The sequence below is a fragment of the Chelon labrosus genome, assembly GCF_963514085.1.
Source record: "Chelon labrosus genome assembly, chromosome: 22".
NCBI classification, from domain to species: Eukaryota; Metazoa; Chordata; class Actinopteri; order Mugiliformes; family Mugilidae; genus Chelon; species Chelon labrosus.
Window position 1 is genome coordinate 17,635,001 of NC_140355.1, and position 24,703 is coordinate 17,659,703.

General features: G+C 43.2%; 1 protein-coding gene across 1 annotated transcript in view; it reads right to left on the minus strand.

Moving 5' to 3' along the window:
• Positions 1 to 13,037: 13,037 nt before the first annotated feature.
• LOC311508235 (carboxyl-terminal PDZ ligand of neuronal nitric oxide synthase protein) overlaps positions 13,038 to 24,703 on the minus strand; it is a 53,890-nt gene continuing 42,224 nt past the window's right edge. The window contains exon 11 of the mRNA XM_084572932.1: positions 13,038 to 15,386. Within this exon, the coding sequence (XP_084429058.1) occupies positions 14,822 to 15,386 (565 nt within the window). The 3' untranslated portion in view covers positions 13,038 to 14,821. The remainder of the gene's footprint in view (positions 15,387 to 24,703) is intronic.

A 24,703-nucleotide genomic window follows, 5' to 3' on the forward strand; every position in this document is an offset into this window, starting at 1 on the left:
AGCGAACTGACGAACAAAGGGATTCACATAGTACAACATTTACCGCCTGCGTTGGTTAGAAAACTGACAGTACACAAGATGATTATAAATAAGCTTTTCGGCTTTCACTGTAAAAACTGCAGCCCCCCCGAACAGACCTTTTAAGTCAACACCTTTCTGATTATACTCAACACCAATTAAACATTAAAGCTTCAAAGTTAGTACGTGCTGCGCGGCTGTTTTATTAGATCAGATGCAGGTGTTTGAGCCTCTTGTATCTACTTGAGCGTCAGTAAAGGCCTGAGCCCTCATCAGAGGGAGCGGGATGGACAATAGGACACGGCAATTACAGGCTGGTGGTCTGTGATCACAGATGTCGACTTAATGACCACATGTGTGTGTGTGAACGCACACATTTTGTCCCCTTGTATTTGTGCTGAGCTGAGAAAGCAGAGTAGGAAGTCAGTTTTTAAAGTTCAAGGCCGGTGTGTGCTCTGGTTAGTCGGTAGAGATATTATTCGTCGCCGTACGGGTGTGTATTCAAGGAATTAAGGCAAGAAATGGAAGTCTTTGCCGGAGTTTATCCTGGAGATGGGCACCGCTGACTCATGAGTAAACTCTGTCTGAAGGATTCTGTGTGCCTTGGCTCCTTCAACCTAATCCAGTGTTAGCTTATCGCTGTGAAGTAGACACACTCAAATGCACACACACACACAGTTACCTAGTTGTTGTCAGGATGCCAGTAACACTTTTTCCCACTCTTGGCTCATCAGAGTTAGGGTCGAGTGTTGAATGTACAGATGGTGCCACTCGATTGCTTCCCCTCCCGGAGCTTTGATAAGAGAGAGCGAGAGAGTGGATTAAGTGTGTTCACCATCTCCTTGTGACCATATCTAAAATATGTCAATATAGATAATTAGCAGCATTAGCATTCATGATAGAAAAAGATAATGATAGTTAATGTAGTTTTTTACTCTGTGGGATGCAAAGACCAAAAACACTAAATGCATTTGTCCGAACTGCCTGACTTGTCTACTCCTGCTGCTTTCAGCCTCGAGCAATCTTTACTCCCCGTTGAATAAAATATAAAGTTTCATTTTTAGCTTCGCTAGCGGCATCACTCAAGGGATGGCAACGTCAGTCTTTTTTATCGGCCAGTCCATTATTGTCGTCTGGACTGAAAATATCTCAACAACAGTGGGTCCGACATGACATAGTGTACAGGCATTCATTGTCTCCATCAGGATGAATCTTACCGACTTCAGTGACCCCCTGACTTTTCTTCTACTTCGACCATGAAGCTTGTGGTTGGGTGGATTGGCGTTACACTTTATCTGTGCATCCATGTTCCCATCAAAGCGATTAATTTAGGGATCCCTTAGCTTTTTATTTAGCACCATTGGGTTTGTCCTATAGCAGGTCTATGCTAACATGCTAATTAATATGTCATTATGAGCGTGTGAGCGGTCTAATTTTAGCATCTAGTGAAAAGAGACGCTAGGTTAGTCTTGTGTAGAAAGAGATAATTTCCCGATCTTGCAGGGCATTTTATCTTTTAAGCATACAGGAGTACTGTCTGTGGATCAATATACACCAATCAGGCATAACATTATGACCACCTTCCTAATATTGTATAGGTCTCCCTTGTGACTTCAAAACAGTTGTGACTCATCAGAAAATGGACATGGGCCTTCTGAGGGTGTCCTGTGGTGTCTGGGAACAGGATGTTGTTAGTACGGGCCTTTGGGTCCTATGGGTTGAGGGGAGGGGCCTCTGTGGATCAGGCTTGTTCCAGTGCATCCCACAGATACTTGATCAGTTTGGGATCTAGGGATTTTGGAGGCCAGGTCAACACCTTGTGCTGTTTTTCATGTTTTTTGATTCGTTCCTGAACTGTTGTGTGTGTGTCTTCATCAGGCTGCATCCTGCTGGGGATGGCTGCTGCCATCAAGGAGTGTCATTGCTATGGGGTGAGGGTGTCTGGGCTGGTCTAGGTGGGTGCTACATGTCTAAGTAACATCCACACGAATGAATGCCAGGTACAAACGTTTCCCAGCAGAACAGTGAATTGCCACAAGATGGTCAATGTTATTGGTTTTAATGTTGTGGCTGATGGGTGTATAGTTAGTGCATTATACAGATTTGTTTGTAAGGCAGCCAAATGTTGTACTACTGTAATAGAAGTCATCTTCATCATAATTAAGGAACATGTCACCCATTTTTGTGGTTTCAGACAAGTCCATGGATAAAAGAGGAGATGTCTCTAAAGTGAAAAGCCCTCAGCAGGACATGCTAAATGAGGTGCTGTGTATCTGCACAGGATGTCCCTCTGATGGAAACATGTGACTAACTGAATGAATAAATGCAACCATGTATCATGGGTCTACCTGTTTTCCCTTTCCTTAGATTAACTTGTCAATATTTTCTTGGCTTCCTGTCTGTCTCTCCAGTGACTGCTTACAATCAGCTTTAGCCCTGGCTAGCACAATGCACAGTAACACAGGATGATTCAATATTACTACTCTCATCTGTGGAACAAGTAATTTAAGCAGCGGCTATGCAAATCAGCTGCTTCCCTTCCTTGCAGCCTCCCCGCTGTTGATGGCTTCCTGGGGCCGTGGGAGGATCAGAGGAACAGATGTCAGTTATTCGTTATGTCTTTTTGTCACTGTGGCTCGCCGATATTGGATTACGATTGTCTCATGCATCTATGCAATAATCACATTATTCCTCTTAAATGTCATTCTGACCGTTGTGGTGCACTAATTTGAAAAAACATCAATTTCATTTGACATTTAGGGGAATTGGGCAGCTGGGGATGCATTAGTGTGCGTGGTGCGTACCTGGACTGGCTGTTCCAGCTCCGAGCAGGTGCAGTCACTGAATGCAGGGAATCCCAATCACCACAGCTGTCAATCACAGATGTAGCTGGAGGGCTTCCCCTGTCTCCACATAGAGATCCAGATGTATATAAAAGAAAAGATGCTTGAGGATTCGATGAAGCTAATTATCTCTTGCTTGGATGCATTATTTTTCTACAGCAAGAGCTTTTTATCATTTCTAATCTTGGACTCTCATCCCTCCCACTCGCCCCCGTTTAGCATCCTGTGTCTGAGAGTTTTAAGACACTGCTCTTCATGAAGAAAAAAAAATACGTTAAATGCAGAATAAATCAGAAGATCTGTTCTCATCTTATCGCCTCTTCTGTATGAAGCAAGAGTAATCAATGCATCATCTCGTATAAATGCAACTACAGTATATATTTATGAGAATATGCAGGATATGTCTTTATAGATGGGAAAACTACTTACTACTGACTACTGGAGTGCCGAGCAGTAGCACAGAGTAGCCATTGTCCCTAACCAGAAGCTGCATCAATGGGCTGCAACCGTTTTACCATTTCTCGTTAGCATTAATTAGCATTCATGAGTATGCTAAGATATTCCCCATCCTCTGACTTCTTGAATCAGTTGTCTCAGACCACAGGATCACATTATGACAGTGCATGCTAGCATAGAGTGCTGGCTCCCATCTCTTTACAAGTGCTTGTCAAGAATTTGTCTGTGTTATCCGAGTACAGATGTGTCATCAACACGTGGCCGTGGACATTTGAAGGTGTGTCTTCACACAGGAAGAGACCGCACCAACAGCAACAACAGTCAAATCTGATATCCTGATCTGCTGTTCCCCTCCGTTATTGACTCATTAGCATGACTTAAGATAAAAGTTTGCCCTTGAACGTAAGGCGCGTGTTCATTTCACGCACACCGATGAAAACGTAGAGTACAAAGGAACAACTTTGAACAGAACGGTCCCCCATCAGACACCACCAAAACCACAACAAGTATCAGTTTCGTGTTTGTCAGAATCTGAAAATAGAATTAGCACACAAACAGAAAGACATCTAACCTAAATGCACAACCTTTACCCTAAAAACCAGTCTTTACCCTCAAATAACCTTGTAGAGAAGTGAGGACTGGACAAAAAGTCCTTACTTTGCACAAATGTCCTCACTTCGATGGTGTAAAACTTAAAATTGGTCCTCAGAAGGATAACTGTACAAGACCACACACACCTACACAAACACATGTTTGTATGGCTATCTTTGTGAGGACATTCATTGATAAAATGTATTCTGTAGCCCCTAACCCTAAACATCTAAGCTAAATGCCTAACCTTTACACTCATCCTCATCATAACCTAATTGTAACCTTTGCAAAGAAGTGAGGACTGGCCAAAATGTCCTCACTTTGCGCAAGTGTCCTCACCCCAATGGTATAAAACTAAAAACTGGTCCTCAGAAAGCTAGCAGTACAAGACCACACAAACACATCAGTGTCCTATCCTTTTTGAATTCAGATAATGCACGATGAGGAGGAGGATGAGAGAAAATTCTCTTGTGGCACGTATTTTTTTTTTTGTGTCTTTGTCACACAATGAGGGATGTGAAGGTATCCAGAGAGATAAGGCAATAGAAGAAATGAAGACAGACCAACAACAGGGTTTTCATCTATTATCCTTTCATCAGGGACAGCTCCTCCTGCTGTCAAATGGATTGCACTCTTGCCTCTCTCCTTCTGTGTGCACTGAGAATGTGTACGTGCTCGTGGGTCCAGTGCGGCATTGGTTCATCGTTTCGTTTATCACATTTTATCACATCTTTTTGTTCATACTGATTTAATTTGATTTTGCAGCCTTTGTAAAATACCACTAACGCCAGTTTTAGCCTCACTCATAGAAGCATGCGATGCGGAGGTGGAGAGCATCTGCTATTTACACAATGACCAAGACTTGGATAGTATACTTTAAAGCTATGAAGACTACACACATCTCCTGTTAATAGACTAGTAACTGCTTTCCAAGTTGCTTAAACAATCAATTTACATCCATACGTTCTCCAACGTGCCTGCTACGAGCTCCAACAGGATTGCTATTATTATTATTATTATTATTATTATTGTATGTATTTCATAATTGGATTTCAAAAAGCCGTCGCTTGAAGTAAGACACTCCTTGAGATTCAGAATGAATTAGTAGAGACATTTGTTACAAGTCGCCTCGTGGAGTTTGAAGACACCGGCTTAGTCAGAAGTGAATGTTTTGTGCCAGAATTTTCCGTGTCTGTCTTTGAAGCCAACTGCTTTGCTGTTGTCATTACTAATCGTGTTAGTTTGTACTGGCAAACATGTCTGCCAGGGTGATCTTTGAGTGAAATCTGTGCTATGTTGACTGTTAGATCTGTGAGCATGACATCTTTAGCCATCGTCTGGCTCTGTGAGTGGCGATGTTGTTCTCTCGATCATCCTGTTAAGTCTATCCAACTGCTGGGAATTTCACCCTCCCTTGATTTCCATGGCCTCTCCAGGATGAATCCCACTAAAGATCAGCATACGTTGAACCAGGAAGACTGTCTTTATCCTCACTCATTCGCAACTCTCTCTGTCTCTTCCTGCCTCTCTAATCAGCTGAGCCAGAGTTTTCCACAGTCTCGACCAGGCCAATCATGTCCTTTGCTGTCATATGTTAGATATGTTCTCCTGTGTTACTGTCAGGTGTCATTTTAGTTTGAAACTTCTGCAACCCTTCTCCACATTCTCCACTCTTCTTCTCACCACCACCACCACTGTCTAGACCCAGGGATGTCATATACCAAGCATGGTCCTACCCAACCCCTCAACAATTGGGTCCAATTGTAAAGGACTTGCACGTTATGAAATAAAATCTTTATTGTTCTACAGTTTGATTCACACACATCCATGTTTCTCTCAGGATAAATTGCGGTGTCTTTAAGGGATCCTATGACCTTCGCCATCACAGGAGATTAAATACTGTTTGCATTTAGCTTAAAGGTCAATATAACCAACGAGCTGCTAGCATACATGTAGTGTTGTTCAAGATTGCAAATGCATCCAGATGCACTAGACTATAATTTTTTGTAACAGTAAAGTACTTATATTATAGCTCGGTACATACATACACTGCCACTGTTAATTGGGAATTTCAAGGCAACTGATAGGCATAAAGTTTACTCCAGTTTACTAGAGCGTGCTCTACCCTGACCCCTTCTCCCGACCACATCTGGCCATCGCTACACCAATTATTATTCACGGTTTTCCAAACAGCTATGGTTGCGCATAAGGAGAAAGCTGATCTACAACTTGAAACCTTGACATCAGCTCTGTAGTACTCGAAACATCCCCTGGGACAATGAACAAATGCATGAGCCAGCCTGTGAATAGAACAGACGTCCCTCCCTTCTCCCTTGCTTGGTTGCTGGTGCTTTGTGTGCGTTTGTGGCTTTAACGCTATGTACAAACCCCCACTGGAGGTCGGCCAACAATTTCTCAGGGGTGGTTTATACAAAAAGGGCCGTTAGCATCCTTTATGAGGAAGGTCTCAAGAAAGAAAGAAAAAAAAACAAACACACCTATTCTTTCAACGCTGCCAGAGAGCACAGCTGTGACACCTTAATACCTCCTGGAGGGGTGATACTAACAGTCACAGTCACCAGCCTTAAGGTCAGACAGAGCATGATTCTTGTAAAACAAGAGAAAAGAATTACTAAAGCTGTGCTGCCCGAGAAGTGGACAGATCATCAAAATTAATGAAAAACACTAGGTAAGGTGGTACTAAATGTGCACCTTGGATGACTTGAAGTTGAAAATAGAATCAGAACTTTTCTGCTAAGTTAGGAACGTTAGCACAAAAACATTTGCTGGAGCAGTAGAGCACAAGAAGGTCGCCAGGTTCAGACATTCATGTGGGGATGATTTCCCTTTTCGAGACAATTTTAACCAAGTAAAGCACTAATTAGGTTAAGAAACAAGAAATACAAGAAAGTACAAAGAGTTCATACCGTGTGCAACATTTCTCTCTTGTCTTTTTAGCATTGCAGATAAAGTTGGGATTTCTAGAGAGAAAACGGTGAACGCAGCTTTTCTTGAGTTCTTTTTTCCTGCAGCTAAATCCACATCGAACACTCCTGGTGTGACATTAAATGACGTGTTAGCTGAGTTGATTAGAGGGAACAGATTAAGTCATATTCCTTTCAGGTTACACCTGCTTACTTCAATTAGAGAGCAATCTAACAAAGAAATCCCAGGTGGAGACATGCAAACAGGTGTGCTGGAGACACATTTAAACACGAGACAAAAGAAATGGAGAAATACTTCAAAGGTAAATGGGGGCAAATTTTAAGAAGAGAAACGAAATGATGAACTACAGATGAGAGAAAGGTTAAGAGAGGACAGGACAAAAAGTAACAGGAAATAAGGAGGAGGATAAACTGGGACAGAAGGACAGTTCTTTATAAATGAGAAGGCAAATGACTCTCCAAGGTCAGGGACAGGCCACAGTTAAAGCACAGCCATCTATCTGAAAGAGCCTGATGGGACGAGGATCCCATCACAGCTGCTGTAACAACTCTGAGGCTCTTCTGCGCTTTAAGACGCCACCATCAGAAAATGATCTGCTGCTGCTGTGGGGTTTGATGCCGGGATGGTGAACGAATGTAGCTGCTACCTGGCAGCACGACCAACTGACTACAATAACACACGGGTCACCCCTTACGATAAAAAAAGGAGGACAAATTAAAAGACATAAATCAGTCACAAATAGATAAATCAATGCTTTGTGTTTATGGCATCATGTGTGTACTTCGTGTGTGTGCGTTTCTGTGTGGGGGGTTGTGTCCTTGCCCGTGCATACTTTCCTTCATGACAAGTGTGAGATTGAGTGCTGCTGTTTTTGCGTTATGTGTTTCTCTGGAGAGCGGCGCACATGCTGCTGCTTCAGCATCATCCAATCGGTTTGCTACTATAGCGTGAATGATCTGATGAATATCTAAAAGGGAGGAATTCGCTGAGCTAAAGTGTGACTGGCGGCGTTGTGTTTTGCCCAAAAACTCCCAAAAAGTGAATGTTTTTGTATGAGCAGAGCAGAAATTATATGTCTTGTTTATGAATTGTTGATTATATTCCGAATTGCACCTCTACCATTCCAGCTTTCCGTGTAGTCAGGGTGATTTAACAGCAATAGGCACAGCCATCACAATCAGAGGATGTCCAGGAGTGAAGCAAAACACAATTTGCATTAAAACATAGAGAAGAAGGGGGCCTTTCGTTTTGTTGATATCATTCTCTCGAAATGATGCTCCTTGTGCAGCAATCAAATTCCATCCCTGCCCGCGATGGGATGAAACAAATTGAGCGTGAAAACGTATCAGATTTGGAGAGAGCTAAAGCAGCACAGCCGAGTGAGCTTATACCGACTGACTCACCGCTCTGTGTCGCAGATATTATTGCTGTCACACACACAAATTAAAACCAGCCACTCTGGGTCTGGTAAGCGACAAGCATCTCATTTAATGAAAAGAGAGACAGGGCAGGAGGGCGGGGGGGTATAAGGGGGTAAAATTGCTGACTCATGCTTTTGTACAGTGTAGTGAGGATGGCATATAGTAACCATTAAACACATAATTTTACAGCCTTGTCAGACTGTTCCCTGCTGGGTAGATGTCTGGAATATTAAATGATTGATTTTGAAAAGCTTCACCACCATATCCTGCTGCTCTATACATACCAATCACAGCTTCTAAAAAAAATCCCCATTACAAAAGAATCCCAAATTCTTTATTTTTTTTTTAAATAAAACTAAATTTTGCCACCAAAATTTAATCAAAGTATCAAAATGAAGTCCTTATGCTGCAGAACAAAATGGCCTTACATGTCACGCTTGTAGCTAAAACGAATTATAACACTTGTTAAAGCAAGTTTTTCCATCTCAACAGCAAAATCGTAAGGACAACGTCATTTGTCAACAAAAATCTACATTGGAAATGTTTTTTACATGATAAATCTATGCTAAGCTACATTGAAATGTTAAAATTACTACTCTGTTATGTTTAGTGCACCCATTTCTTAATGGTTCTAAAGTACTACACAAATGTGTGGTGAAGATTATGGAATATTAAAGGGGAACTACTGTGTTTTTACAACCTGGACCTTATTTCTGGCATAAAATACAATCGTTTACTCACCCATATAACTTTGGTGTTATTTGGTGTCGTTCATCAGATATTTACATCCACATATATCCATATAGTGGGAGTGACTGGGGCACCAAAACGCAGCCTCTAAATAACGCATTATCTGCTGCGAAACTTGTTCATTTCACCAATATTTTGTTATGATATGCTAGTGCTATTCCCCGTTGAGTCCAGAGTTACCTGTTATCATCATCCAAGATCTGTAAATTGACCTACTAACCTCTGACCTGGATGATGTCATCTCTGAGCGCTGCGCACACCCCTAACAGTCGGCTTGTTTACCTGTAATTTGCTACTGCTAGTTTTTTGCAACATGGCTGAATATTTTTCCAATTCTGAGGTTGTGGACAACAACTTTGTTTATGATGGACGTCCTTACCGTTTTGAGCCAGAGTATACGGATGAGGAGCTCATTGAAAGGAGGATGCGGAGGCAGAGAGAGGAACAGCTGGCCAAAGAACAACAAACCGCTGCATGTCCACGAATAGACAACAGCTAACTCCGGACTCAACAGGGAATACCACTAGCGTATCATAACAAAATATTGGTGAAATGAGTTTCATGGCAGATAATATGTTATTTAGAGGCTACATTGCGGTGCCCCAGTCACTCCCACTATATATGGATGTACACGGATCTAAATATCTGACGAATGACTCCAGATAACACCAAAGTTATATGGGTGAGTAAACGATCATATTTTAAGCCAGAAATAAGGTCCAGGTTGTAAAAAACAGTAGTTCCCCTTTAAGAAATGGTGGGCAGCACATTGGTGTGGTGGACCCGTCCATCGACCCCAACCTCCTCCCGGTGTGCACACTGTTGCTCTAAAATTACGTCAGAGTAAAAACGCGCTGCCTGTCGTTTTGAGAAATTTGCTGGTGTAAAAAGTTGGCCCTGCCGTCGTTTCGACGGGGAAGTCACTGAGTGCAAACGAAGAATTTAATCAACATACAATGTTCATTGCAAAAAAACAGTGAGTCACTCTCTCCCGCTGTCCATGTGCATGAAGGCTGAGCTAAGCATTTCGTCCAGATGGCAGATTACAAGCAAGGTCAACCACACAGATAAACACGGTGCGTAACGAAATAATTATTCGCTGCTGGAAAATTGAACGAGGGCATGCTCTTCTAGTATAAGTTCGAGTGCTCTGCTGTTTTCGGAAACCACATGAAAACCTCTGAATTGTCAAAAAATACATTTACAACACAATGGCAAGCACTGGAAAAAAGAGAGTAAAAGTGGTTGCATTTGAGCTGAGGGAGGGAGGCTGTGGAGGTAACGGCTAATGGAGAGCTGATGGAAATGGAACAAGGCATGCTGAAAATGTACGTCTGGCCCCTGAAGGCTACAAGGGGATGTATAAGACCTGAAAAAATTCTTTGAAGAAATGCCAGCCACTTACAGGTTACACACAGTTTTGTGTGCAGTCAAGATAATGTTGAGTTTCATAATATAATTTTGAAAGTACGACATGAGTAAAGAAAAATGCAATATCTATCTGATCCACTGCTGGCTCTCAAGCTTAGTGGTTAGGGCTGTCTTATCTCTTAACTCTATTACAATATCAAGACAAAGAGACCAGGCATAAACCTGGACATAACTGGAGAGATTATTGTAGGTCTTAGTAAAAACATTTAGGACCAGAAACTGTGTTGCAACTTACCCAAAATCTCCATGATTACGTTTAAATAGTGTAATTATTGCAATCTTCTATGCAACACTCACAGGTCTTGCAGTTGCAGTGCAGGTGTCTTTGGGTGGTGCATGGGCACGATTACCTAAATCAACCACACCTGTGGATGTGGAGGTTTTTAAAAAGGCATGGCTGGAAGGAACCTGCACTCTCTTTGCTGCAGAAGCATACCTGGTCTCATTTTGTCCTATTTGCCTTAGCACAGTCTAGAAGAATTTCTTGTTATACTGCCATTTAATAATCAAAGGTTTATACCAAAAACAACTTGAAGGGCCTTTTCTTATCATATTAAAATAATCCACACAATGTTCAGGGTATGAAAACAAACAGGAACTGCAGTCTCCTGTGTTAAAGTACAATGTTTCGACAACCCGTCCATCCACCCATACCCCCTCCCTATAGACTTCATTGCTCTGTAACAGTGTCAACTGATCTTTGCTCCCATCCTGTCGCTACAGCCACTCGAGGGCTTTGTTACTTGAAAGCATATTGTTTTGCAGGTGTCGCTACAGGGACTGATGTTGTTTGGCTGCTAGAGGTTGCACAGACCATCACACGCCGCTTACTTGAACAAATTACGGGATGGCTTTTCATGTGAGGACGGACAGAGGTGCAAATTGTAACATATATACATTTCATTTTGGATATTTTTTGGGAAATCTGTGCTTTTTTTTAGCATAGTAGCTGGTCTTTGTTGCGATGTTGCTGACATCTAAGCCACAATATACCAAGGAGGATCCTTTGATTCCCCGAAAATAAACACCTCTACTCTTGTTGTGTCACCCTACATACACTTGTCCCTGGGATATATTGCAGATACAGTATGTAGTGAAGACGTGGAAGGGATTTAGCAAAATGTATTAAGTATTTTTTGACAAGTTTCCAATGATTTGTCAAATGGCGAAGTCCATTACCAGGAAAACCAATGAACCTGTGGTGGACTACCAGAAGAAAAAGTTGGGACGCAATAATCTTTGGCTTTCATTGAGTCCAACTGAACATTGATGCCAAATTTGGAGTTCCCTAAAGGGAATGGAACGGGATGTATCTGTGGACAGATTGATGGATAATCTGAAAATCTACTGCCCCCATGCTGACAACAGCTGGATAAAACCCAAAGCGAAGCTCTGTTGTATTACCTTTAATCTCCACTGGAAGCTGCTAACACGGCAGGCTTGCTAGGTGAGTTTGTCCCATTATCTGTGAACATCAGCCTCACACACAAAGCTCTGATCACTGACAGGCTCCCCCCTGTCTATACATAGACTAATGACTTTTCAGCAGCATTAATGAGCAGATAAAAGCCGATGGCCACAGATATGTGAAGGTTAACGGTCGGCGTCAACCTGCAAGCTGACTCTCTAAGGCTGGGATGGATTGATTTCCAGATCGCATGCAGTCTGGTATTGAGCAGGTTCACTGGACAGAATAAAAGCCGTGAAGAAGAGAGGAGGGGAAATGCCACACAGACACTCTGCATTATTGATTATCCAGTTGGGGAATTCCACGGTGAAGGAAGGTACCCAGGGAGAAGTGGATTCCTGCGCCACAAATAAAACAACACACTTCAGTTCTCATGTACCACAGCTCGTGTTAGCACTCCTGAGATCAAAGCGGTGCAAGGGGAAATAAAAGTGCTAACACATTAAAACTGAAGGCTTTCCCATTTGCCTCCTTCCTCATAACTGCGCCCCGCTGAGGCCCTGAAGGCATTAAGACTGTCAGTCATTTGTTCCTGCCTCGCAGCGGCCGCGTACGCCGCAGAGGCAAGCTGTGTAGGACCGACGACAACAGGGAGGAAAGCAGCTCACCTTAGAGGAGGCACCTCGGGAGCAGAGTGACAGAAAGTCTCAACGAGCCCTGAGAATGTTAATGCGGAGTTTGAGAGACATGAATTTTTAATGCCAAAAGGAAGTGTAAGGAGAAGTAATTAATGCAGAGAGAAAAAAGCGGCAAAAGAGGAGAGTAGATGGACTAATCTTGTTTCCATTCAAACAGAAGAGACTAGACAAACCACATCCTTTTCTGTCTTTCTATACGGTCTGTGGCTGCCTTATTAGGCTATGATCTGAATTCAGCTGCGAGGTAATGGTCACCACTTCCTCATCGGAACCTGTTTGAATACTAGATCCGTTTAAAGCCTAACCTTCCTAGAATTTAACACGGCCTGCAGAAAAATTAATTGCTCGCTGTGCAGCAGTTGTGTGAAATTCAACCAGAGAAGAAGTTTACCAACAACAGATTAAAATACATGCAATGACAGATTATTTTAGCAACCGAAATATTATCAGTTTCTCCCAACAGCTACGTACATAACATCTTTTCTTTTCTGCCATCGTCCTCAAGGATGCAAGGAACCCTACATTAAATAAAAGTAAATAAAGAGAAGAAACACGGTTAAGTTCTGCAGTTTTCCAACTATTCATCTTTATTATTATTATTATTTTATTTTTTTTTCATCCATGTGTTATTGCTGTTAAGCTCCCTGCCATATGGCGATGCTGAGAAAAGCCTCATTCCTGGGTGTAAAATGTTTGGCCTGCGGGCATTTTACACCTGCACCTTTGCACCCTCTCCGTCACACCTCAGCTTCTTTACCCCTTTATTTTCACTTCTACGCGTCAAAGGTGACGCAAGTTCACTTAATTTAAAACCTTGAACAAAGCAGCGGAATCTCGTTAAGCGTAAATATGTACGGCTCATCCCCCAGGGAGAAAAAATAAGGGATTAATTCATGTAATTTTTTTTATTATCTGATCTATAAAATGTTTTTCAGTTCACTGAATAAGTGAAAATCCATCAAATATTCATATCTGAGAGGAGTTTTCTTGCACTTATCAATATCATATTGACAAAAAGCTGCGTCTTTTTGGTGCAATTAGCAGATGAGCTAATCGATTCATCCAGTCATTTCTGCAACTGCACTGTACACTGGGGTATGACAAAGGAGTTACAACTATTTTCCCGCCATTTTAAGTTCGACTGCATTATACCCAAATGGAAAATAAATGCTGCGTATGTTGCCAAGGCGGCAGCTTATCCTGAGAGCTCTAAGAGAAGAAGATTTGCGGGGTTTTCACAAAGAGAGAGCTTGAGCAGAGAATATCCATCTGCCAAGCCTGTCCTCCTCCAAGGTTTTTCTTCTTATTTCCCCAATTATCATTGCATCGAGTCTCAGGGTGCATTTTTACAACAGACGCTCCTCTCAGACAGGTGCAATCCAAAGCTTTCATGGCTGTTAGCTTGTTATGTCAATGTTTGGGGGTTTGCTTTCTCCCCGTGCTGTGCTCAAAACTAAGATTAATTTAATCCAATGCAGAAATCCCTTTTTTTTGTGTTAGAAAAGTGGCTCCACGCTACATACAGAACCAATGCAATACAGCTATTTCAGTTTTCCTCAGTGCTGCTTTACCGTAAAACCTACACATCTGAAAACCCCAAAATACAAATAAAACCTTCTAAAACAACCCACCTGCCCCTGATAATAAGCATGCAACGCGGCCACAAATGGCTGCACTATATCTGCTCACTTCTATCTAACTCTCTTTTCCCTTTCACTGACTTTCTTGTTCTTTCCTTTCCACCCACGATCCAGTCAGGTGCTCTACAGGCGGTGAGGCTCTTCCCGGCATCGCCGACATTTGCACGATCACTCTGCGGGAAAAGTCTGCAGAAAATGGTGTGTCCACGATAGTTTGCACCACAGTGAAGCATCATACAAAATACCAACGTCTTAAACACGGGCCGCTAGCAAAAATAAAACGTGTTTCCTCACTGGCTTTGACTTCTACGGTTAAATTACGCGTGACTTAAACAGTGCAAGAATTGCTACATGTACTCGGCTTAACATTCTAGTCACTAAAAAGTTAGATCATTAATCTCATTACAAAAATACTAAATCTGTCCATTGGCTAATAATTTACACATTATTTTTTCAGTAGTTTCAGTATATGCTACGTCTGTACTGTGTCACAAATGAATGGAACAATTTAAGGTCCCAAGCTAGAACCCAGTCCAAATATAGAGTCTGATAGATTAAGATTAAAAGTTGATTGAAGAACATAGTGAAATATCTCAACGGGGGACATCTGATCATATTCCTAACTCCGCTGTGGAACATTAGGGTCTTCTTGGTTGCTCTCCAGCAGCTCATCCTCAGAAAAACTGATGTGAAGGCAGGTATCATTCATCAGAGAGGAGAAGGGCAGGGGGTGATCGCAGGTGTCTGAATGCGAGGTGAGGGCCGGGGCGTCGGCAGGATAGGACTCAGACGACGCGAGAACCGCTGCACATCTCTCCTCCAGGGGACTGTCACAGCCGCTGGAGGCTGTTAAAAAAGTCCCTCGGTCCCCAAACAGGTCGTCGTCGTCGCGCAGCGGGGACATCAGGGACTTGGTCTCGGAGCGCACGCCCGAGTCCTCGCTGGCCGAGCAGGAGCTGCTCTCGCCGTTGCTAAGGGAGTGGAAATCACCGGATGACAGGGAGCCGGGGGTGATGTCGGGGAACGAGAGGCTGCTGCTGCGGCTCGGGGCCACATCGTTAGAGGTGACCTCGCCGGGCGTGGGTGCAGCTGTGACTTCTGACCCCGGAGATAATGTCCTGCTAGCCCTCTTGCGGTTCATGGAGGGTGGAGGTGGGTCAAGTTTGGGGATAATCTGTTTACACCTGCCAGAGAGAGACAAAATACACTGGTTAATTTCACCGTGCGTCCAAAAACACATTTTATTCTTTTTGCTAATTCAAGTTCAGCATCATTATCCCAAGTATGGGTAAAAATAATAAGCCGCGAGCCAGTTTTGCTCTTCATCAGTCACACTATACACCATTAACCGGAGTGCACAGTGACGTAAGCTGTTACTACACAAGACAGTAGCTCTCTTTCTTTCTGGCTCCCTGCTGTTTTGGCCGCCTGGGGACTTATCTACATCCCACAGCACCCCTGTTAAGAAAAAAAAAAAAAGGAGGGACAGGGGAAGAAAGGGAGCCAAAGGCTGGGGGGGAGGGAGGTAAGGAGGCGAGGAATGAGCTGCAGGCTTTCCCGCGTCAGACACACCAGAAATAGCTACATCGCAGTCTCTGATTCTGCCACAGTAAAGCTGCGACAAGCACCAGAGCGCGCAACCACACACGATTATAGCCATTCTCTCCTAAAGCGACTCCCGACACACACCAAATAACAAGCACCGCTTCTTCCCCGACTCCTCCCATTTGCATTTTACCGGCGGGTGCTAACTTCGTTCCCCTGTGAAATCCCGTCCGTGGTTGAATCCTGGTCTGGGTAATGAACTTATGTGACCTAATGATGTATTTGCCGTCTCTTCCTCGGCACAAAGACGGTGTTGACAGCTGCAGCAGTAATGACAGACTTGTAATGGTCTATTTCGGCTGCATCTCCAGAGATGATTATCCACCATTTCCTAGACTAACAAATGGAGTAGCACACACAGCACAGCAGGGTCAAAGTGAAGCTGAACTCCAGAGCCAGGAGGACATTGTGGTGGTTCATTAATTGGTTTAACAATTTGCTCCCAAAAAAAAACTACTGAATGGGTTATCAAGAAAGATTGTTTGGTAACTCGTGCCGCTCAACAGAAGCTGACAAGCTTTGAATCCCTGAAATATCTGAAAGTGACAGCATGAGGTTGTTTTATTTTTGTAAATATCTGCAGATCCATCAGAAGGATTGGTATAAAACTTAATCAATTCTCTCTAAGACGGAAATGTAGTGAATTTGGAGACCCACTGATGTTTCCTCTTGCGGTTAACTATGATATATCAACAGATCTAGACGGCAGAATGGTACCACATTTGGTACAAATATTCATTTTTCTCCAAAGAAGAAATGTTATAACTGTCTAGTGCCATTATCAGTTAAATATATGATTTATCCAGGATGCGACAGAGGGCTGGAGTGGCCAAATAATTCCCGTCAAGCAAAAATGAACCCTTATTTACTGTAAATTCTCCCTCTATTCATCCCCAGAAGGATGCAGCCTGACACAGACACACACACAAAAACGCTTTAAAAAAAACATGAAGAACAGCACAAGGTGTTGACCTGGCCTCCAAATTCACTAGATCCCAAACTGATCAAGTATCTGTGGGATGATCCACAGAGGCCCATTCTGTCAACCCGTAGGACCCAAAGGCCCCCCAGACATCACAGGAAACCCTCAGAAGGCCCATGTCCATGGAGGTCATAATGTTATGCCTGATCAGCTTAAAGTACAATAAAAACGCGCCGCTATTTTTTTAATTTGAGCCCTGCCGAGTTGTGGAGATGTTTGCAGGTGGATCAGAGAGCGAGCAGCTTTCTATTCCTCCCTCCCACCTTTCACTCATTATCATAACTTTGACTTAGCGCTCCTCATTTCTGACACTCCTCTCTGCTTCAACGCCCTATCTCCCTCCGCTGTGTGTGTGTTTTCATTCCATTATTCAGACTCTCTTTGTAGGACTCCATCTTTGTTTCTATTCATCTCCCGGCCTCATTCAGCCTAGCTCCACCTCCACCTCCACCTCAGCTGCTGGTGCCTGCTATTTACACTTACTTTGGAAATTCCGTCTTACAAAACTACTATACAAATTGAGAATGATGAACTACTGTCATAGTAGACTCTGTTCATGCATTTTAATAATTTTCACCATATTTCTGATTTATTTTAAAGAGATATTTAAAAGTGTGAGCGGATCACGCATCTATTTGTAAAGGTCATGTAACATGATGTGAAGTGTTTCAATAAACAGATTGATAAAAAAAAAAAAAAGTGTGAGCGGTATAATGCCAAATGTTAAAAAAATGACATAAGAGGAATACTTTTAACAGCTACATTTGGTTTTATTTCTCTTAAACTGGAGCTATGCAGTACTCGACATGTTAAATCATATTGCTTTGGCAAGTACAAATACAGATTTTATATTATAAGACAGGCCGCCGCACTAAAATCCCAATCTATTCCTCTTGTAGGTGCAAAGACTCAAAGGACTTGGGTTGTACTTTTGACAATGACATGTCCCACAGTACTCATATCTTCCAGTGCTCATTATACCATAAGGCTGTAGAACATAAGCTCTCAGACGAAAGGAGATTATTAGCAGCTTACCAAGTCGGAGCTCACATATTGCCGCTGCAAAATATCTGAACGCTTACTTTGGTCTGCACTGTACCATTTGATCAGCCGCTGGTTTCTGTTAAAGGGACAGCTCACACCAAAATCAAATATATCGTTCTCCTGTAGCCTAAATTTCCATTTGTTTTGGTGTGAGTTGCCAAGCTTTGGAGATGTGGAGCCATAGAAAGTTCTGCCTCCTCTGAAACATACAGGGACAATTTTCTCTCTGCATCCCGGAAAAAAGCTAAATGGCAAACATCTGTAGAACTCAGGGTCCTATCGGTTGAGGGGAGGGGCCTCTGTGGATCATCCCACAGATACTTGATCAGTTTATGATCACCTTGTGCTGTTCTTCATGTTTTTTTGAGTTGTTCCTAAACCATTTTTGTGTGTGTGCCTGTGTCAGGCTGCATCCTGCTGGGGATGGCTGCTGTCATCAAGGAGTGTCATTGCTATGGGGTGGGGGTGCCTGGTCTGGTCTAGGTGGGTGCTACATGTCTAAGTAACAGCCACATAAATGCCAGGTCCAAAAGTTTCCCAGCAGAACACTGACTTGTCACGAGATGCTTGATGTTACTGACTTCTCCTGTCTGTGGTTTTAATGTTGTGGCTGATCGGTATATATGCTAATTGAATATAAAACCGTTCTGGCCAGGTTTATGATGCCAATAACTTTTTTATTTCTGTCAGCTATTGCCAGCCACGAACTCAAATGGGTTTGTTTTTGTTTGCTGCTCCTCTGGCTGCGGGTCAAACATGCAGCAGAACGGTATGCGAGACCTCTGATGCCGTATGCCTCAGGATGGGATTATTACATTCCCCATCTGGAAGATGGTTGATTCAGTAAAGCAAAACATGCACGTGACGAAAACACACACTAAAATGTATCAGGAACTCCTCTGCTTTAACGCAGAGAGTGTAGGACAGGCACATAAAAATGTGCGTCTCTTCTGCCTCCGCTCTGACAGTTTAATTGTTTGAGCTCAACCTCCACTGACACAATCATTTAAGAGCATTTGTTTTCTTCTGGCACACATGTCAGACAAAACAGTCAAGCAAAATATGGAAAACAGACAAAGCTGCAGTGCACAAAACCGTGACTCACTGATTACCTCAATGCTAATGTGGTTCTTAATTTGCAGAACCACATCCGCATGTAAATGGGGGTTATTATACAGTCATTAGCAGAGAAATCAGTGGTGAGACCGAGACACGAGCCCACAAACACCCACACTGCGTTCATCCACCACATGCCCAGTCCCATGCTTGTGCCACAGACACCAGTTTCACATGCTGGTTATCATGAGTAATACTCACATAGAGGGAAGAGAAGGGGCAGAGAGGAGAAGAGGAGGAGGAGGAGGAGGAAGAAGAGAAGAGGAAGGGGGCTTAGGCAGTGGCAGAGAGCTCCCCAGGCTCCTAGGGAGAGGCAGGCTGGTGCAGCAAACGATGAGAAGGGCAGGGATGGGTACGGGAGGATGGGACGCATGAGCTGTGGGTTTGTTTGAGCGGAGTGACAGACTGAGCGGGTTGAGGTCTCTTTGGGAAATGAGGCATGGCTAGATGAGGAAGAGGATGAGCAGGAGCGGCTCCTCACACCTGTACCAAAGAGAGGCGACAGTTAGAGTACAGAGGATCAGGGAGCTTTGTAAGGGAGAAAGACTAGTGATTTTAATAGCTACTGAAGTTTTAGCCAAATAGAGCCACCACCTGGTGGATTTGGCAGCATCTAAAAGATACAGGTACAGTACTGCAGGAATGTAGCCATGAGGTGGATGGAGATCCTGGTTTGGAGTATTTTTCTTACACAAGATGGAAACATAGAAGCCGCCTGAATAGATTAACAACAGTATTGTGTTTGTTTCATCAATTCTGGCGCAGCGGCACCATCTCAGGTGTGGACAATTATAGAAAATAAAAGCCTAACCATTTGCAGCATCATTGCAAGGCCTAAAGAAACTTGATTTAAGCTGCCAATTAACAGTAGAGTCTCAGGGTCTCACTTGACATTAGATGAGTTTGGTGAGTGGACTATTTTTTCCTGAAAGGCATCTTGAAAGTCTAAAGGCTCATTTAGAGTACTGCGAGATGTAGATGCACACGTAGCCAACGCCGGTGCGAGCCATTTATACTTGGGCGCTTGTCAGTCTGGCTCGCTCTGTAAAAACTCCACCCAAACGCTAGTTGGCGCTGTGTCTTTTTTTGCCAGTCAGGTTCATTTTTGTTTCCACTTCCTGTTTCACTTACAACAACGACAACTGAAACTTTTGCCGAAATTTTGCTGAAGATGAGTCGTAGAAATGTTTGTGTCTCTGCAACTCCTCAGTTAACCTTTCCTCAATGTGTTCCATTGTTGCTGATCCAAAACAATCAATTCAGCCAGAAATAGGCCCACAGAGGCTAGCTTGCTGTGATCGCGAGGCACAGGTTAAGTTTGGTGAGTTGCCACGGGTAAGTTCTTGGCCTACGTTTGTGACTTCATAATACATGGGCTCATTATCCATTCGAAAAGACCCATTAGCGACCAAGCTTTAACTTCCTGGATGATGTCTTGAGATGTTGCGTGAGATCATGCCACTTAATCTATTTTCTGAAGTGCACCAGTCCTTCCTGCAGCAAAGCACACCCACTACATGATGCTGCCACCCCTGTGCTTCGTGGTTACAGAAGATACTTAAGCTTTACACAAAGTTAGGCAGGTATCAGGAAGATGGCTTTTACATGAAAGGCACACAGAAGCTAGCTTTCTGCGGTAGCGAGGCACTAGTTAAGTTAGGAGAGTTGCCACGGGTAAGTTCTCAGCCTACATTTGTGACTTTATCTTTCAGAGTCATTATACTTGGGCTCATTGTCCATTGGGAAGACCCATTTGCGACCAAGCTTAACCCCCTGGATGATGTCTTGAGATGTTGCCTCAATCATGCTACTTAATCTTCCCTTCTCATTAGAGCTATTTATTTTCTGGAGTGCACCAGTCCTTCCTGCAGCAACAACTGTGACAAGTGTGACTTCCACTGTAAAGGAGTGCAACTGCTGCCTGAAAGGCAAGAGATAGATCTTTGGAAGTTAGGCTGTAATTCAGAAACTTACAGCACAGAACCACTGGCTTGGTCCGTGAAGGTTTGACTTTTTCAACAGCGGAGATTCGTGTCAGGCGATCCACTGCAGGGAACAGTTTATTCTTAGACTAATTAAATGTCAGATGAAAATCAATAGGGAGACCAGAGGAGCAGAGGTGTTTCAGAAGTTAAAACGAATCACCCCACTGTTTCTGAAGTACATATGACTCATAAGCACAGCGTGTTTATTTACTTCACCGTTCGAGAGACAGGAACAAAGCAAGCAATCAACAGAATGGCGTGAACACTGTCTGTGAGAAGAAGCAGCAGGAGCTCTGCAGATCAACAGGCGGCAAAGAGCGCAAGGAGCCGGCGAAACATCTTTCTTGACTCGCGTCTGATCCTTTACTGCTGAGCCTTTTAGACAAATAACAGAACCACAAAACTTCTAAAAAAAAAAAAAAAAGAGCTTAAACTCGGAGAGTGGACACTGGGCCTTTGTAAAAGCATCTTTTATAATACATAACACCTATCTGATGGTGTGAGAGATGTCGGCGTGGGAGGTTTAAGGACGTGGGTGGATGAACGGGAGTCTGCAAAGTGTGGCAGAACTTAAAAATGTATTAATTGTATTTCAAAGCAAAGCCCAGAGCCCTGCCTTACAGAATCCCTCCAGACGTGTATCTCGCAGACTAATTTTCCAACTATCCTGTCCCGCTGCGAGTCTAAAAAAGCACAGAACAACCTCGCTGCAAACCATCAAAAGAAAGGAAGGTATCCATTTCCAAGCAGCGCAATGTAAATCTAGCTGATAGTACACCGGCTCTGCCATTATCCATTACACCCCCCATCACATCCCTGCAATTAAATTACTCCGCTGACGAGATCTGCCGCTGCAGCTCTGACACACAGACCTGGATGTTAATGATGCAGAGGTACAACAAGAGAGGTAGGTGGGTCAGGAAATTCAATTATGCAACATGCAACTGTCAAAGAGAAGAGAGTGGAAGAGAGAACAGTCAATACAATACCAGAGGAAACTATGATTCACCTGTGAGTTATGGTTATGTGTTCACATAAGCTGGACGCCATATGTGTTCGTCTTTGCTCTGTGTGGGCATTGTGCAGGTTTTTGGCTGCAGGCATATTTGTCTTTGGTCTAGACTGAAATATCTCAACAACTATAGAATAGATTGACGTGACATTTTGTGCAGACTTTTGTGGCTCTCACTGAGTTTGGAGATCCTTTGACTCAGTTTTATGCTGTGGCCACAACATGTATTTTAAGCCTACTATAACTTCCCGCTTGAATCCTTCTTTCATCCGTCGGCTTTGGTTGTGCAAAGCGTGACTCACCACACAACATATCCCAAAATATGCAGCCATCGCAAAGTGCTCAAGACAATCGGCGAGCTGGAGAAATCACGTCCGTGCATGCCGTTGGAGGGTAGGCGATATAAAAGGCAGACTTTATTAATGATGTGAAGCGAAGCGCGGACGCAAGGGGGGGGGGGGGGGGGGGTGAGGCAGGATGGCAGTGGAGTGTCTGTCTGCTAGATCGCGTAGGACATAAAATCGCGGGCCACTCAGGCTGTAAACATTGATCCGCTGGGGAAATCCAGAAAACAAAAGCAAATGGAAGCAATAAAAATTGCTGCGCGGCGGGGAGAAGGAGGAGGAGGTAGGAGGAGGGAGGAGGGCAGCAATCTGACTGCACCTAAGGTAATGCAAAGAAAAATCACAAAGGCGTTGAAGTTTCCATTCCTCCTCTTGTTGTTTCCTCCTATTTTTCCAACGCTATTGTGAGATTAAGTGCGTTAAACAGCGAAAAGGTCAAAAATGTGGCTTTGCCAAGTTGCTGCCCAGTTTTATGGTCAGCTTCTGTACAGTTAATAACCTGACTTTTCTTATTCTTTTTTATATAAGACATTTGTGTACAAGCGTAACGTTTTATGATTACTATTAACATAAGGATGAAGTCACTCTCCTCTCGGGAGAGGAGACGAACAGAAGCTGATTAAGGACGAGGGGCAGATAAGGAAAAGCCACTTTACCGAAAGAACATAAACGGTACACTTCTAAGCTGCTTGAACTTTTTTTTTTAAGCCTTTGAGATAGAAAACAGAAAATGTGGTGGGATATAGTAGCTCAGGAGGAAGAGCGAATTGTTGTTATATAATTATAAATAAAGGGAAAATGGGGGTTGTAAGCCTGGCACGCAACGCGCTCCCAGATGAAACCAATATTCGGATGGAAACGTACAGTAACAGGAGGCCTCTTTTTTGGAAGAGATTTGAGGTTTTGTCTTTTTTTTTTCCCCCCTTCTCCTTGGGCTTATGTCAGAAAAATATATACAGACACACGCAGCGGGGTAGAGTTTCAGGTTGTGAAAGGATGGGAGATGGGATTGGCTGGGAGTCCGAGCTGCAGGAAACCACAGGATGTGCGGCTGGACGAGCTGCAGGCACACAAAGATGGCAGCATATCCTCAAATACACACTACTCACTACAATGAGTCAATTCCAGCTTTTTTTCCCCCTCTCTTCCCGTCTGATCTGAAATCAACTTTAACATGCTCTCCGAGAAGATTTCTCTGCGGAGAAACGCATTAAGTGTGAGAAGAAGGAGAGCAGACAGAAGAGGAGTTTGTCCTGCTTGAGAGCTCGGCTTGATTCCATGTTGCAAATGTTTTCTCTTTGTGATGGCTTTAAGGAGATTAAAACCTCATTTAAAAGTTCATTAAAAAGCGATTATATGCTCCATGTATGCGTTCACGGCGAGGGATGTGTGGGTATCACTGAGCCAAAGAATTCAGACACAAAAAAAAAGGTAAAAATGTGCAAGGCAGCGAAAGAATAAAACCTCAAGAATCCCTGAAAAGCATTCATCATAAATTATTCCAAAAAGAGATTGTTTCCATTTACCGTCTTTACTCATTCGACACGTGCTTCTCGAAATGAGTTATTTCGTGAAACCCAAACACTGGCGGGAGCTAAAGCTGATGGAGTTTCCGTGTTTCTCTTAAATCTCATTCGCTCTCGACAGCTGCTCCGATTCCTCCTTTGTTTGTCTAACCCGAACCCTTTTCACCCTGTATTCTGTAATCCCCTGATTACCGTCACACTTTCATTAGCCGGAGGCGGTTTCTGCTGAGTTGAGCAGTTCTCCGCTAATAACACTAAAAGCTACGGGATGTGTATATCGCCGTGTAGCCTGGTTACTCCAAACACAAACTGACTGGTGCTACAATAGAAGTGTGTGTGCACATAAAAAGAACAGTTCAACATTTTGGGAAATATCCAGAGGCTTAGATAACTGATTCTCTTGACATATTCGTAAAATATAAAGCTATACCGGCAAGCACCAAGAGTATAGCTTAGCACAAAGCTATGCTAGTTCTTCAAAGTTTACTAAAAAAGCTATTCAATTCTCAGTTTGTTGTCTTATAGGTCATTATGTGTCTGTGTATTTCTTGCCTGGGAATGGAAACCTCCTTATGGTCTTTATGCTAAGCTAAGCTAAGCTAAGCTAAGCTAACTTTTTGGTATAGCATCTGAACGATACTGTATTTTGGGGCTGAGGGCGATCCCGATTTTAAAAGGGTTAACAACTCCACTATTGCTAAATATCAGGCAATGATTGCTTAGCAACATACGATGAAGACACCACTTGACTCCCCATCACCCGTTTGCTCAGCTGTGACGTTCACTTTGCAACATGTGCTGCACACATTGCCGAGAGTGTAGTAAATGATGGAATCAGGGCGATCTTTGCTGCACAACAAGGTAATTTTTTAAATCGGTGCTTGCAG